General features: G+C 41.4%; 1 protein-coding gene across 2 annotated transcripts in view; it reads left to right on the top strand.

Moving 5' to 3' along the window:
- Positions 1 to 17,148, top strand: part of RASA3 (RAS p21 protein activator 3) — a 213,195-nt gene that overhangs the window by 99,152 nt on the left and 96,895 nt on the right. For both annotated transcript variants that reach the window (XM_083168496.1, XM_083168497.1), the window contains exon 3: positions 9,537 to 9,640. In XM_083168496.1, the coding sequence (XP_083024622.1) occupies positions 9,537 to 9,640 (104 nt within the window). The remainder of the gene's footprint in view (positions 1 to 9,536; positions 9,641 to 17,148) is intronic.

Raw genomic sequence — 17,148 nt, forward strand, 5'->3', positions numbered from 1 at the left:
ATCCTCATCGTCTTAAACTACAACTAAAAAGAAATGTACATGCCCCTGGAAGGTATATCTTGGCACACCTTTTCCAGTCTTCTCTGGCATGGCATTCACAAATTGGCATTATATAGACAATGTTATATATTCAATTAGTGTCTGCTCCATTCCAACATTCATTTGTCGGAATGGATTCGACACTACCTATTCAAATCAGCGGGCAAATCCGAATGGAGGATTTGGCAGCTGATTGCTGCTCACCTGGCCAGCACCAGAACTGGGTGAGCGACAGCCCGACAGTTGACCATAGTGGGATGGTGCTGAAGGATGGCGCTGGGTGAGCTGCTGCTTCTCAGCCGGTGCCGTCATCCCTGCCTCAATCCGACATCTTTTCATGTCGGATTGAGATAGCTGGAAATGGGGCCAAAAACTTTCAGATTTTGGCTGCGTTTCCATCAAAAGCAGGTGGATCCGTGGCTGTTCCGCTAATCCACCTGGTTTCCAACAGGTCGGAGCATTCAGCATTGAATAGGCCGGAACCCCTTCCGACCTAAATCAATCGGAATCTGACGTCTTTCCGACAAGACGGCAGTTTCGATCGTAATTGAATATACCCCTATGCATGACAATAGTATCTAGTAGTAGTGTTCTGCATTTATTACCTATTAAAATTAATTCTTTATAAATATTTCTATATGTAAGCATACCATATAAAATGATCAAGGAAGGTCAGCTGCAATATTTTATTTTTACTAAATGCTAAGACACTACACTGCACCTATTTTGTATACGAGTTTTACTTTTCTGGCTGAGTTCCTGTTAAATAAGATACTTACAGTACCTGGTTATTTTCTTTGTTCTCTTACTCAGTAATGACACTGAAAGCTGGAGATTCGCTCCCTTCCATCGGGAATAGCTCTCCTTATTTTGAGGCACATTTTAGTTGCATTTTAACCCTTCTGAACACATTTCGGATCATTGTAGCATAGCACAAAGAAAACTGAAACACTCATAATTCATTAATATGCATTATAATAGGACTTAATGTTGTCTACCATACTTTAACCGTATTTCTCCAATTTCCGATTTTGATTTTTGCCTGTGTGTATAGCTTCATAGCTTCTTGGCTGTGTGAAGACTGTTGAGCATAGAGACTGCTCTCGGGAAGACACTCGCCTACTAAATAAACTAAAAGGAACAACAAGAAAAGTGACAAATGTCTGTTCTTTTGTTCTTTAGTGTATTTACACAAACTAGTATAGCTAAACTCCTGTTTGAAGTGTTTCTGCAAACCATGCTAGATGTGTTCTTGTACAGTTGGTCAGCAGTCTCTAATAAGCCTCACTTACCACAATGAGTTGCACATGATATAAACTTTGCTTATCTTGCATGGCAGAAAGGCCAAAAAAATCTTGTGGCCTGCTCTACAGGAAATATTAAAAATACATTTATTGTGTACTTGGGAAACATTTAGTAGAGTTATTTCTAAAACAAATTTAGAACGCCCAGACATTGTTTATTTTCTCTCAATATTTTAAAATAGAAACGGAGGGGCAGTATTTTTTTGTGGATCAAGTGAAGATTATGTCCCCCTCTAGGTTCATAATCATCACTTGTCACAAATCTTGTTAATGTAAATAAACTACAACAAAATTAAGTATATGATAACATGGGACCTCTGTATCTGATTCCCCTTTGATATGGAAAGGGCATTATGGGATCTCCGCCCTCCTTCTTGTTCCTGTGCATAATCCAAGGATGCTGCACAGCTATTAGCTAGGAGGCTATAGATTAATGGATAGACAGTGTCTTGGTCGAAAGTCAATAATGCAGTAGGTCAACGGCGACAAAAGTTTGACATAAGCAAAATGTTGACATTCATGTTTTCTGTTTTTTTTCTGGGCTATGTCGAAATATGATCATGTGTACTCCAAATTAGTATAACCCATAACCTTGCATTGTTCATTTTGATCAGTATGCTTTGTATCGCTGTGATCGGCACACTGTACCATTCCTATTTGTATTCCACGTGGAAGGTAAAGCATGAAATATAGTAAAAGAAAAAATATAAAACTCACTAAAAACTCATGTCAACTTTTTTCGTGTGCCGGCCATTTCCATGTGTTAATCTTCACTTCTCACAAATCTTGTTAATACAAATTAAGTATACAGTATGTCCTAGGGCAGGGGTGGGGAACCTCAGGCCCTGGGGCCGTATGCGGCCCCCGTAGCTGATGTGAGTGGCCCCCCCACCCTTTGCCAGGAGTCAAGTACAGGGGAATTCTCGCAAGAAGTTGGTAGTTTTTTGCTAGATTCCTCTTAATTAACAGCAGCCAGAGACTGTCAGTCCTATTCAGTGGCAGCCGCCAGAGCGTGAAACGGCTGCAGCAGGACAATTTGTAAGAGAAATTTGTATATATGGCCCCCGAAGGATTTTTTCCCATACAGACGGCCCTTGGCACAAAAAAGGTTCCTCACCCCTGTCCTAGGGGGACATAATCAGTGGGACATAATCTTCACTTGATCCTTATTTAGTACAGCCACTAATGACTATGCACCATGTAGCAATATACTCAAATGCTAATTACAGTTCTAGATCTATCTACAAGTATAATGGTGATGGGCAAACTGTTAGGCTTCAAAGGATGCATTTAGTAGGGGCAATGACAGGATTTTTTCTTAAGGGGGGGATCCCAATTTTTTTATTTCAGAGTGATTGCCACCAGCCCCTGAAGGATACATGATAATTACCATGTAACAGGCTGTAGACTGCCCCAAACAAAGGGCCTTATTCTAGTTCACTCTTTCTGACAAAATCCTTCTTAGAGGGACAAAACCATGTGCAATGCAGGTGGGGCAGATGTATTTTGTGCAGAGAGAATTAGATTTGGGTGGGGTTTTACTTGAGTGAGATCTATATTGCAGTGTAAAAATAAAGCAGTCAGTATTTACCCTTCACAGAAACAAAATAACTCACCCAAATCTAATTCTCTCTGCACAGGTAACATCTGCCCCACCTGCAGTGCACATGGTTTTGTCCATCTAAGAAGAATTTTGTCAGAAAAGAGTGAGCTAGAATGAGGCCCAAAGTGCAGTTTATGTAACCGATATATGCACACCCATTGTTCATGTTAATCTGCCTGATTCTCTGGCAGGTTCTATTTGCCATCCTCTAACTTCAGAAAGCACCAATCTCAATAATACGCTAACATCATATTTATGTCACATGTATGTCATATGTATGTTTAACATTTACAGAACTGTTGAACACTGTGCTTCTCCCTCCCTTAAGTTACACATGAAAAGATGTCCAACTACATTTTTGCTTATTTGTTGTCATCTGCCTATGTAATGTTATAAAAATACAAAGTGATTTTAATTGCCAATATGATTATTTCTTCTTGAATTTTTACATGGAACGTAGAGTTGTTTGGCTCTACTAGCAGCAGCATTTCATAACATTCTTTATGTCCAGCTGTATTCCAGAACACACATTGTTTTGTTTGCTTATTTGACGGAATGACGCCTCATCAAGTTAGCAAATTCATTTTATTGGTTTCTCATTAGGCAAAATAAAAATGCTTTCATCATACGCTAAAAAAATGTATATAATTGGTGAGTTTCTCACTAAAGTTTATTGCCTGCAGTTTCTACAGCTTAAAATCCATCATACATATTGTACAGTGCATTCATCTGAACAGGAGATTAATATTAAGGTTCCATCAATAAGAGAGAAAAACACATGGAACTTTATTGTGACTGCATCAAAAGCGTTACTAGCCTTGAAACCATTATTTGATATTCTCAATCATACAATTACATATTAGACTACATAAAGCAGTTTCCATAGTAACCCAGATGCTGAGATATAAGTGGCTTAAAGTGTGTTCCCAAAATGCACTTCTAGTCCCAAATAATAATTTAAGCAGATAGACTTGTTTTTAAATGTTCCATTGGATGCTTATTAAATGCATAATACTCTATGCTAAAGCTACAAAGCAGAAGACTGCATCAACTCTTATCTAGTCTTACTTCATATTGACTCTGTGTACCACCACCTCAGAATGGTAAATGGCAATTATACTACTCGTCAAAATATATACAAATTCTTGTGCTGAAAATATAAAACGTTGTTATAGTAAAGGATCATGAGCCATGGTCATGTCAATTTATTCAGTATATGTTTTATTAAAACCTAGTTCCATGTAGGCTAATCGGATGGAGTGTATATGAAAAAGACAATAGCATACCAATTAAAAAACAAACAAAAAAACGCTACCCTATCCTCCATATTTGCTATTAGATGGGTGTTTTGCGCATCTGGTGTGGTCATGTTTAATAGGTCTATTTAATTCTGTTTAAATAATAGTTTACCATGAAGTGTATACTGTGTGTGGCTACCCCTGAAATAGCCTTTTAAAGGTGTTTCTGTTAATCTGATTGGTACTTGTGGACAATCACGGCTCCCACGATGTGCATCGTATAGCAAAAAATCGCATTGCATGCGTTTTTAACAGAAAAGCATCCAAATGCATTGAAATTAGTATCAAACATGTTCAATGGCCCCCAAATGTCATTTTTGAGGCTGTACCACCCCCACCATCAACGCGAACCCGAAGCGTGGCGAGCGCAGCGGTACGCGTCCTAAGACCTTTTCATACCCCCACTATCCACGTCGGCGTGGAGTTGAGAATAGAAAGTGTGGCGAGGGGACACGGATACATTCACAGGTATACGCGTCCCCTCGCGGGCTTCACAGGTGTCCGTGTCCCCTCGCGGGGCTCGCCACGCTTCGGGCTCGCTGCGCTCGCCACACTTTCTATTCTCAACTCCACGCCGACGTGGATAGTGGGGGTATGTAAAGGTCGTAGGATGAGTACCGCCGCCCCTCGCGGGCTCGCTGCGCTCGCCACGCTTTGGGTTCGCATTGATAGTGGGGGTGGTACAGCCTCAAAATGACATTTGGGGGCCATTGAACATGTTTGATACTAATTTCAATGCATTTGGATGCTTATCTCTTAAAAAATGCATGCGATCGTATGCGATCAAATCGCATGCGATTTTGTAAAAAAAAAAAATGGTTAAAAACTGCAAAAATCGTATCCAATCGCATGCCACTATATATGGCATGCGATGGGAGCCGTGATACTCCACAAGTACCATCTGATTTTTTATCAAGTAGCACTGTATACACAGACAAGATTTCCGGTGCTGGCAAACCATGAACACTGCTTGTATACACTGGCACTAACTTGTGCGCAAGGTTTGAGCTGAGTTCGCCACTTGCTAATCACAGATTAGCCAGTACACTTAAATAGGGTTCACTGGACCCTGTAAAAACCATAGCACACATTGCACCTATGGTCCTTCAGGATTTTTTTTTGTAATGTTTTCATTTTTTTTATATTTAAATTGCTAGTCAAGTGGTGGCTGCAGCTCCAACTGAGACTTTTGTAGTCTAACCATTGCTTAAAACCGTGTGAACAAACAGCGCGATTGTCATAAAAGATCATTCCTCTGATTTGCTCAGGTCATGCAGACTCGTGACTGCGCACGATTTCAGTACTTCAGTAGAATTTCCCCAGTGCCACCAGCCCTATTTGGTGAATTTTTATTTTTAAAATATAAAAGCTTGCGCAGACCTTAGGAAAACTTTTAAAAGGTCTTAATAACCATATATTAATGCTGTATTCTGATTTTAGAACCAGTCATTAATCCTCAGGGATGTACCCATTAATGTCTCCAGAATTAATGTACTCATTTGTCTCCAGACCTTGAAATGATTTATTAAACAACTTGCCTTTTCAAGCAAGAAGTTCCCAACCTAACCTAACTCTCTAGTTTACTTTAGGCTGATTAACTCCTCTCTGATAATAATCTGCTTGAAAAGTCATAGCATTGAATACCCCTCATAGCATGACGGCCAGCTATGATGGTGAGCAGTGCCGATCGCTCACAGTCAGAGTACTCAACTGGCTCCCCTTCACTCGTGAGTGTGGCCATTAAAACGGCGGGGCTCGCCACAAAATGCAGCAGACTCGATGCATTTGCAGTGAACCTCATCATTTAAGCAGATCCTCAACGACGAGGATGGCTTTTCCTCACCGTAGAAAAGCCACTTGCAGTGGCAATGACTACCGCCCTTTGAATGTAGTCTGGTATTAATATTTCTATTTGGAAACCCAAATTATAATTTCTACATAAAGTATAATGCCTCATAGAGGGTCAGCTTGAAATATTGGTAGTGTTTGCTATGGTTGATTGATTTATGTTGTTGTTGGACTGGTTTTACTAGATTTATGGCCTGTAAATACCTTTTGTTAGATGCCCTTTGCATTTTAGATAAAGGGCTATGCCATGTTTGTTTTAAACCCGTGTTTGTGGCTTTCTTAAACCTGTCAATTTTGCAGTGATATTTATTGTCCTGTCTTTTTATGTGGTAAAGTAGGCTACATACAGTACTTGTGTGTGCAGGCTTGCTTTTAAGCGCCATGCACACTATGCGATATTGGCTGCAGCTGATTTAGTTAGGAATATCAGCTGCCAATATTCAGAATACACACAGAACAATATCTGTAAACAATGAGGTTCAGTGACATCAGCGGGGCCCGCTGAACATGCAAGTCGTTGGCTATGTAGCCAAATTGAGCTGCATGTTTAGCAGACAGCGAAGCTCATCAAAAACATGAGGGAGCGCCCATCGTTAATGATATGGTTTGCACACACTAAACTATATTGTGAAAGATGTGGCTCAGAAAGCCCTTTCTGAGCCACATCTTTCACAATATCCTCTAGAGCAGTGGTCAGGGAACAGGCTTTAATGACCCCAAATGGGGTGAAAATGAAATTCCTGGGGGTAATGGACGGTCGCGCTGCTGAGACACCGCCGGGCATGCATATGAATCTATATGCATTCCCTGCTGTGTCTCAGCAGCACGACTGTCCATTACCCCCAGGAATTTAATTTCATTGCATATAGAATCTATATATAGATTCTGCAGTATATGCATGCCCGGCTATGTGTGTTATAGTTCTGTAGTGTACAAGGACCTGACGCAGTGTAGTGTGTCAGGCCCTTGTGTATAACACGCTTCCCTGCATGATGCCCTGGGCCCCACCTCCAAGTCCCTCCGCTTCTTCAGTAGAGTTGACTGGGTTCCTGCACCATCTTGGCAGCACGCAGCATAAGAGCTGCTTTTTTGTTAGCGCAGAAACCATAACCCAAATCCAGCACGCAGTCTGTTGTCAAGAGATATTTAAGTTGTTGATGATAAGGGAGAAAAAGTAGTTGCTGAGCCAGCTGCAAAGCTATGGAGGAAGTGGGCAGCCAGGCCTAGGGTCAATATAGTGTTCCCTCTAGAAATGAGGGCGGGCAGGGCGCCGCAGCGCAAGGGGGGCAGACCGGGCCCGCCGACGTCACAATTGTGGGCGGTCCTGGGCAGCGACGTCACGAAAAGGGGCGTGCCCGGGCCGCGACGTTGCGATAAGGGGCAGGCCCGGCCGGCTCAGTCACTAAAGGAGGCGGGGCCGGCACCGCCGAAGTTACCATGCTGCCGGGGAAGCGCTGGGAATCGCCGTCTAAGGCGGCGCTGCGCTTCCCCGTGCACACAGCCAGGGCAGGCACCACGCTGTTTTAGCGAGGCGCTGCTAGCAGGGCAGGGCGCATTTTGCCCTGTAAAAATCTGGCAGGGCGCAGCGCCCCGCTAAAACAGCCTAGCAGGAACACTACAATACATTTACACCAATAGGATAGTATGGGAAAAAAAAGGCAATAATAAAACAACTTACCCATATATACTCGAGTATAAGCCTACTTTTTCAGAACATTTTTTATGCTGAAAAAGCCCCCCTCGGCTTATACTCGAGTGATGGTCCCACTTGAGTCAATAAGTTTTCCCAGTTTTGTGTTGTAAAATTAGGTGCCTCGGCTTATATTCGGGTCGACTTATACTCGAGTATATACGGTAGTTGAAAATAAACAATAGGCAAAACCCCGCTCAGCACAAATAGTGTGTGCAATGCTTATGTGCCGCGATGTATGCTGGGCTATCTGTGCTTATGCCAGCCCGTTCAGCACAGCTTTTCCACATTACCCCTTGTGTATGGGGCTTAACAGTGGTTCTCAACCACCTCTCTCAGGTGTCCCCAGCAGGCCATTTTTTTTGAGATTTTCTGCCTGTGGATAGGTATTGACCCAACAAAATAGATGATTTCACCTGTGCATAATTAAATAAATCCTCAATTAAGATCCCCTGTTAAATACTTAAGCTTTCCTGAAATATTAGCATGATTTTAAGTTATGAATGCTACAATGTGTCATATTTGTTTTAGAATCTTGTATTTATTGCTTTCTAATCATGCCAAAAATAAGTAGTATTCTAGCAAAGAGTGGTACCTGTGGCAAGTCCTAGGGGCAAAAATCTGCTTTAAGGCAAACAATATGCAGGTAGTAACTTGCGAGCATACGCATATCATGGCGTGCTTTATAGAGAATAGTTCAGTCATTCACATCAGTCCTTTGCCCAGTACAACTTGTAGTCTGTATTCCCTATAACATGGGACACACACACTAGGGGGTACATTTACCAAAGTGTGAGGTTTTCGCAGGAAGAGAGATTGCCTATAGCAACCAATCAGATTTTACCTATTTATCTTGCAGAATGGGGTGCTGGAGCAGAAGGTGTGTTTACGGGCATCAGAATGTGGTGCTAGAGAGAGGACAGGATGTCAAGGAATGGGTTGTTGGAGCAGAAAGTTGGTTGAGGTGTTAGAATGAAGTGTTGGTGAGATGGCTGGGGGTGTGGGGTGCTGATGCATGAAGTGTGGTTGGGGGTGTCAGAATGTGTTGCTGGGTGGGTGGCTGGATTTGTCATGGAATGACCTTTTCAATTGAACAGGGTCCTGGAATAATGGCTGAAGATGTCACAGGACAGGGTGCTTGAGAGATGGTTGGAGTGTCAGAATGGGTTACTGGATATAGCTAGGGTTGTCAGGGACCTCGTGCTGGAGCGGGAAGTGTTGTTGGAGGTGATAGAATGGGGTGCTGAAGAGATGGCTGAGGGGTGTCTCTGAACTTATGAGTCAAATTAAAGAGAAGCTTAAACAAACCTGTCCATCTTAATACAGTAGCTGAATCATGCCCCCATGTTAGTTCCAGGCCTGAAAACAAGTGACACTTCCTCTATTTCATTTAAGATTAGTCACTACCAGCATTTCTACTTGTGCCCAATCATGGGAATCTCAGACAGGTCTGCCTGGAGAAATCCCAGCTAGGGCTAACACTGGTAATCATAGTTGCACCAGGCTCTCCTCTTGAAGAGACCCTGGAGAGCACTCTGTGCAGTTGCACTGCTTGCATAGACCTAAAAAAATGTATCCGCATACCAATATGTCACCTGCCCATGGGGTAAAGCGATCAGCAGACTAGCAGGGGACCCGGTAGTTCAGCCCTTCTGACAACATACATCATTGACTACAGTTATTGTAAGGAATGGTAACACAAAAGGCTATTTACTTACCAATACTAATCCGTGTTTATTTTTATTTCTTGTCAGCCCTTTTTATGGAGAAGACTTTTATTGTGAGATTCCACGAAATTTCCGCCACCTTTCCTTTTACATATTTGACAGAGATGTTTTCCGGAGGGATTCCATCATGGGTATGTGTTTATAACAACATGCAAAAATGTTTGAATTAATCTGTGCTTCAAGAAAAGATGACTGTAATATGTCTAAATGGGTTCCTATCTATGTGCGAACATGTGTGTATTTTATCTGGAAATATAGGCCAATAGCAATGTGCAGATGTATAAAAGTGGAGATGTTGCCCATAGCAACCAATCATCATATAGTGCTTATTATGTATCTAGTACCTTCTAGAAGATATAGGATAGAATTTGATTGGTTGCTGTGGGCAACATCTACACGTCTATAAATCTGCACTTTAGTAACTGTACCATACCTAAGTGTCTTGGTCCTTGTTAATTAAATGGGTTCCACTTCAAAGAGATTCCTAAGTTTTTTTCTGTATTAACATTATCCCTGGTATAGTATCACAGGAACAGTATGGTCAGCAATGTGTTATTTATTTCACCTAATTTAGCTGTCACATCTTCAATAATGGTGACATCACTTCTGTTCCATCAACTCTTTTCCATGTCACCTTTTCCTATTAGCGTGTCCTATATACCAGCAGCAATCCAGTGCAGCTGTTAGGGTCTCATCAAACAGCTAAGAGGCAATGGTTGGACTCTTAGTGAAGGTGAGTACTCCATCCACCTATCATATCAAGAAAACCAAATCCTCCCTGTGTTGAAAGATGAATGGGATCCATTTCAAGTGTTGGTTCAATAAGTAAGGTAACAAGACCTCTCACACGTGTAATGATTTCTATTTCATTCTAATTTCCCCCCAGGCCAGAGCAGGTAGACCTTTGCTTCCCTTCCCGGCCATTAGACTGCATCACATATCCGTCATACCATCTAGAAACATGGTCAAACTTTGAGGTGCTTAGAGTGATCAGATTTCTGTGTCTAAAGGCACATTAGCAGCTTAAATTCATTGCCAACTTGTCGAGTTGTGTACAATTATAATGTAGTGTAATGGAAGCAGGTTTTGGTTTGGTGCACTGCCTTGGATAGACAGATGTTCAAGAAGAGCAGTAAACCAGCCAGCCAAGCATGTGCACCACAGGTGACAATTTGTGTTGCGTTGAAGGTCTGATTCAGGACAACAGTATAATTTGGGTTAGTGATATTGCTGATGTACTGAACATCTCAGGGGTACTGTGCACAACACTGTTCCTGAGCAGCTGGGGTAAAGGAAAATCTGTTCACGTTGGGTACCGAGCAACTCACAGAAGTTAACAAAACCAATTGGATTGTCTCTAATGCGCTTGACGCTGTAACATGGGTGTATTTTTCCAAGCGATGAAACATGGTTGCATCATAAGACAACACATCCATGATATGGAAACCCACATCGTCCCCATCTTCAAAGAAATTCTAAATAACTGCATCAGCAAATAAGGCCATGGCAACATAGTTCTAGGGCTACATGGGCTTGCTTCTTGTTGTTTACCAGACAAACTAATATACTGAAAATACTGACCGCTGTTGTGACATATTGAGCTGGCTTGGAAGAAAATTCATCAAAAGCGACCTGGGTTGCTGCAAAAGGTTGTTTTATTGCTGAACGATAACACTAGGCCAGAGTTGTTATGGCACTACCATTGGAAGGCACTGGACTATACTCCCTATAGCCATAACCTGGCACAGAGTGTTTTCTATCTCTTTGGATAAGTGAAGTAAATGGGTGGAAGGCGATTCGCAACTGTTGGTGAAGTTCAGCAAGCCAACTTGTACTGGCTTGACATGCGCTTGATTTATTCCATGCCCAGATAGATGCATTGGTTTAACATTGGGACGAATGTTTACCACCAGTATGGTGACTAGGTAGAACAATATATACCAAAGCCATACTATTGATTATACATATATGAACAAGTTGAATACCTGTACCTTGGTACCTTATTTATTGAATTAACAACTGCCTGCTTGTGATATATGTACTACATACTGTATACAGTATAAAGCATTACCAATGTTGGTACAACCAGGAGATCAAAAGTATACAGATATAGCCATGCTAATCTTGCTGTGATGTTTGGTGCAGCAAGTCACACATGCGGTGGGAAACTGCACTGCTGCACCATGTACTGCCTAATACTTTTCTTTGTGCGGCGTGTGCAAGTTATGCGCTGGTGTACCTTTCAACACGCATGTTACACATGGCGATGGGTGGAGCAACAATGAGCGCAGCTATCTGTACATATGTCTTGAAAAAAGTTAGGTATGGATATCAATGGCTACAGCTCATCAATTAAATGTAAGCTCTGGGCAGACATTCTATGAGTTGCGATGTGTAGCTGCGATGTGCGGCTGCCCAGATTACCAGTAGTTATGGCTGCTGATCAATGGATTTTTGTTTGCACCTCTTCTGGGCGATATCTTTCAAAATATCCTCTAGTGTGTATGGGGCTTTGGGTGTGGATCAGTTGGTCACCAGCAAGTTGTTAGACAGTCATTAGGTCGACATGGGGCTAGGTCGACATGGGTCTAAGGTCGACAGTCAAAAGGTTAATATTGGCTTTTTCACTTTTTTTTTTTTTTTACCTGAACGTCAACACAGTCGATATGGACACAGTTTAAAGTGCACCGCGTCCCCTCACATGGCTCGCTGCACTCACCATGTTTCGGGCTCGGTGCCTCGCTGTGCTAGGCACACTATTTTATTCTGCCACCATGTCCTAGTGGATGGTAGGGCATAAAATACCGCCTATTAGCACATGTCGGCTCAAAAAACAGTGAAAAACCCCATGTCGACCTTTTGACTGTCGACCTAACCCATGTCGACCTAATGACCCTGTCGACCTAACCCATGTCAACCTAGACTCATGTTGACCTAAATGCATGTCGACCTAATGACTGTCTAACAACTTGCTGATGACCCAGTGACCGTATCTCATCTCGGGGCTTTAAGGAGGTGAGGTTGCAAGCTGGAACTTCTGCTCCTTGCTACCACAGTATGGAATTGAATTAACTCCATCATTAAGCTGATAGAAACTTTTTTTTTTTTATTACTTTTTTTTTTTTTTTTAAATCCTCAATAAAGTTAACGAGAAATAACCAAATGTGTTTGTCCCACATACATGAAATTTGTTGGATAACCTTTTATATGTATTTGTAAATATTATATGGACTACTCTATATATCATCTTGGCAAAACTATATGAAAAATTGGAATTCAACTCCCCATTGTCCATTTATAAGTGCTTTGTGTAATGTGAAAACCTTTTGTAGCAATGCACCATATATTGAGTTATGTGAAAAATAAGGAAATAATCTTACATACCAGCATAAGAAAAGTGGAACTTGTTGCCATTACAGTCAATCTCCATAGTAGAATTAAGCGTGGTCTATCTAAAAAGCAGGAATTTGAAGTGTGGGCAAACTTTTATTACGTCTTACAAAGGAGCAGGTCTCATGACATGTCAACTAATATTTCACCAGAAAATAGTAACCATTTCGAGACACTTAATGATTATTAATCATGAGAACTCACAAATATTTGATGTAATTTTTTTTTAAGGCGGGTATGGTCCAGATTTTGACCTACTGTTGTCAAAGATCTTTTATACTGTGCATTGCAGTGGCTGCAGTGACTAAAAACCTTCTGCTTATTGCACCTGCTGAATCTTCCTTCTCACAAGTGCCACATTATTAATAGAATGATTGTATTCATTCCTATTAATATTGGTTCAGCTTACAAAACGTCTGCCCTAGCATTGTGTAGATGACAGGTGCACTTTAAACTGAAATGCCTAACTTGATCTGCTAACAAACAGAGCAGATTGTGTGGGAGGTTCATATCAGCCGAGACTGGAATATAGGAGCGGAATTTGGAGTTAGGATGAACAGGTGTCAAAGACACCCAAACAGGTGTTGCTTTTACAGTACCTCACTCTTCCTGTTTTAGCTAAATGGCTCTTAATAAAGAGTAGGTGTTACCTGTCCACTTTGTTTTCTACCACGTTATAATGATCATTTTGGAAGTGCTCATCTATTGTATTAGTAATGAAGGAGCCCACTAAAGTAACCTATGTAAAATAGCTTTTTTGTGTTCTTCTCTTTTACTGCTTGTTTTGTGGATTAAGGGTATTTACAGCCTTCAAAATCTCAGCCCAAAAGCTCTATTCTGTGTAATGGCATTTACATGGGAAATGCAATCTGCGTTAATCCTGGTTTATCTACTCTTTAAAGAGCTTTTGGATTAAAGTAATTTTAGGGAACCGCACATCTGATTTTATGTTGGTTCTTATGGTAGGCTGTTTGAATGACATAAATTAAAGTATAATGAAAAATGTTCTTAATTTCAGTGTTTTTTTTCTTGTCAAGCAATGCTATAGTAGGATGACGTAAATTGCTTCTAATGAAATCGCTTTTTAATGTGCTATAAAATCATTAATATAGATAAAATGTTGAGTATTTCCAGTTTGAATTAATTACATGAATATATGTAGGGGGTATTCAATCCCGGTTCACAACTGTCGATCTGTCCCGGCAACCATGACTCTGGCTCAATTTTAGTTTGGCTCGACAGCATATTGCCAGACTGGATTTAATGTCCCGCCTGCTGATCAGTGAAAAGAGGGCGGGTCTGCGTAAACGGCCGCGGATTGTCGAGATTCAAGATGTTGACAATTCGCGGCTGGACAGCTTTTAAAGTTGGGCCCGTTCTGTCTATCTGCCTCTTCAATGCTGTCGGAAATAGCGTCGGGGATTGAATGCCCCCCTTAGTGTTTATAATGTAACTAATTATAGCCGCTATTCTGTCCTTCTCCTCTGTATCAGGCTCCCACATTAGGAGGGTTACGCTATAGATCAGGGGTGGGCAACAGACGGCCCGCAAACAGCTCCTGACTAGCTCAGTGCTTTTGTATGTGTGTCCAATGGCGGCTGTGTGTGTGCGGCATAGTCCTGTGTAGCCGACGCTAAGCATGTACGTAGCAGGCGCCAGGCATGACCCAGCACATGTGCAAAAAGCCGCAGGACTACGCCACGCGCACACACACAGCCGCCGTCAGACACACATACAGCAGCGCCAACCCAGGGGCCTATTGTCTATCACCCCTGCTATAGATGATAGACAATGTCTAGGTCCACCACTAATGGCTGACAGTCACTAGGTGGACAAAAGGTCAACACAAGCTCATGGTATACATAGGCAAGGTTGACAGTCAAAAGGTCAATAAGAGTTTTTTCATGATTTTTAGGTGTCTGTAATCGTACGTCGTCATGGACACCGTTTATATGTTCTGCATTACCTAACTTACCATGCTGTGCTCGGCACAACATTATATTCCCACTCTATGCCCACTTGGATAGTAAAGTATGAAAAAACACCTTTTTGTTTTGGGGGAAAAAAACAGGAAAAACTCATGTCAACCTTTTGACTGTCGACCTTTCCTATGTCGACCATAAGCTTGTGTCAATCTTTTGACAGTGTTGACCTAAGATATTTTGACTCTTATTAGGTTAGTCACAGTCGACCGTTAGTGACTGTCGACCTAGACATTGTCTATCCATGGACTGCATACCGTTAGGAGTAAAGTAAAGCAGTCCGTGAAATGTAGGCGAGTGCTTTGCAGAAATGCACAGTCGGGAGGGTTAGGGTTCAGACCCCCATACACTGGTACTATTTGGGCCTTTTTAACATGATTTTGATGCATTGGGCTGATAGCCATGGGAAAAGTGTAAATCGTACGTCTTTTACTGCAGATTCTGATCCGAAACGTCCATCAGACTAGATCTGGAGGATGTCACTGCTGCAACGAGGATACATCGCATCACGCAGCGGTGAATGTGATCACGTGCAATTTATCATATGCAAAGTGACCGCATATAATGTATCGTATGCGATCTAGCCGCTGGGGAGCCTGGTGTGAGGACTTGCTAAGGATATAAAAAATCCAAGTATGCAGCACATCCAAAATCTATATTAACTTCTCCTGGTGCCAGCCTAGGTACCTACAAAGAGGTCCACAATATACATACAATCCGGCGTCACTCGGGAATAATGCACAGCAATACTCAGCGGCTTATTGTCAACTTAACCATTAGTGTTTTGCATTTAATATTATATTATTGCACTCTTAAGTCCTGTAGCCAGAATTCTGACATATAGAAAATCTACCTTCTAGTCTCCAGATAGTTTTTGTGACTGGTCCCCGGTAAATTGTCTTGTTGCTGCCTTCTGGAGATGATGCACGTGATGTTATTTTATTTTTGTATGAACTGTTTATACAGTCTGTATAAAGTGCGAGATTCTATCCTGGCAGTTAGTCAGCATCTTTCACCTTCCTTTGCTGAAGGAGAAAGTAAAAGTATTTCCTCCTTTCAATCAGTTGCTTCGCTTCCAGCAGGCATGTCACATGCTTTATTAATGTATAACCAAAATAAATCCATAATCTTTACTTAAGACAGAGCTTTTTTTAGAGCAGCCGGCTGTAGTATGAGAGGCGGAAGTGATGAGAGCGCAGACTGGGCGTTTGGAATGCACAATTTAGTTCAGGTTTCTCCTTGTAACAGACCTTGGTAATCCCTGCACTGAACATACACAGCAAAGGCAGACTTGCCAGTTATTTATGACCAATGGCAGTTTTGTCATGAGCACACACTATTTATTGACCTATGGCAAGTTAAACAAAAATAAACGTAACTGGTAAAAATATATTTTTGTATCCGTAATGTTGAAAAAAATAAACAATACAAACATTATTTCAATAAATCAACAAACATGGGGAAAGAGGTGGTAGGGAGGGACATGGGGAAACTAGTACATCTTACAAGCCTGGTTTAGACTATTAAATGCAGAGAATTCCTGTAGTGTTCAAGGCTTACAGAGACCAGTGAGAGAGCTTTCAATGTGAGTCTCACTTAACATTTGGGGTTAAAGTTACGAGTTGGGGATATTCCTGGTACATGTTGAATACATTGCAGTTTGCCTATAATAGCAATTAATCTCAGACTTTGGGCCTAATAATAATAATAATAATAATAATAATAATAATAATAATAATATATGAGCGTCTGAGTCAGAGGTGAGAAGAGGGCATGGCATGTTTTGTGTCAGCCTGTTCTTCTCCACCCACTCTCTATACCACAGGTCAGGTCTGCTGAATGCTATAATAAATGCGATTTCTCACCCTTCACAAGTACTTTCTGCTCCTGCTTGTTGTAATCATTGACCAGTATTCAGTGCTTTGGATTCACCGCTTTTTTCGGTGAACAGGGCTTTTTTTCAGCGAAACAGTGAATCTTTTCACCGAAAATGATATTTACTGTATTCAGTGTTCACTGTTCTCCAAAAGTGAACGCCGGTCAATTCACCGTTTGACTCAAATTCGCCGAAAGTGTATTTAATGCTAAAATGGAGAACTGCTTTCACCGTGATTTTCGTAGAGTTTCACCGTTTTGCATTCAACATCTTTTTTAGGTGAACTGTAATGTGTACTTTTAAAATGTTTTCTTTTCATTTTTTAGGTGTCTAAACATCAGTTTTTTTTATTACTTGAAGGATCTTGCTAATTACATTTCTTTACAAGCAC

This window comes from Crinia signifera, chromosome 2 (genome assembly GCF_055691185.1).
Source record: "Crinia signifera chromosome 2, ASM5569118v1, whole genome shotgun sequence".
Classification (NCBI taxonomy): Eukaryota; Metazoa; Chordata; class Amphibia; order Anura; family Myobatrachidae; genus Crinia; species Crinia signifera.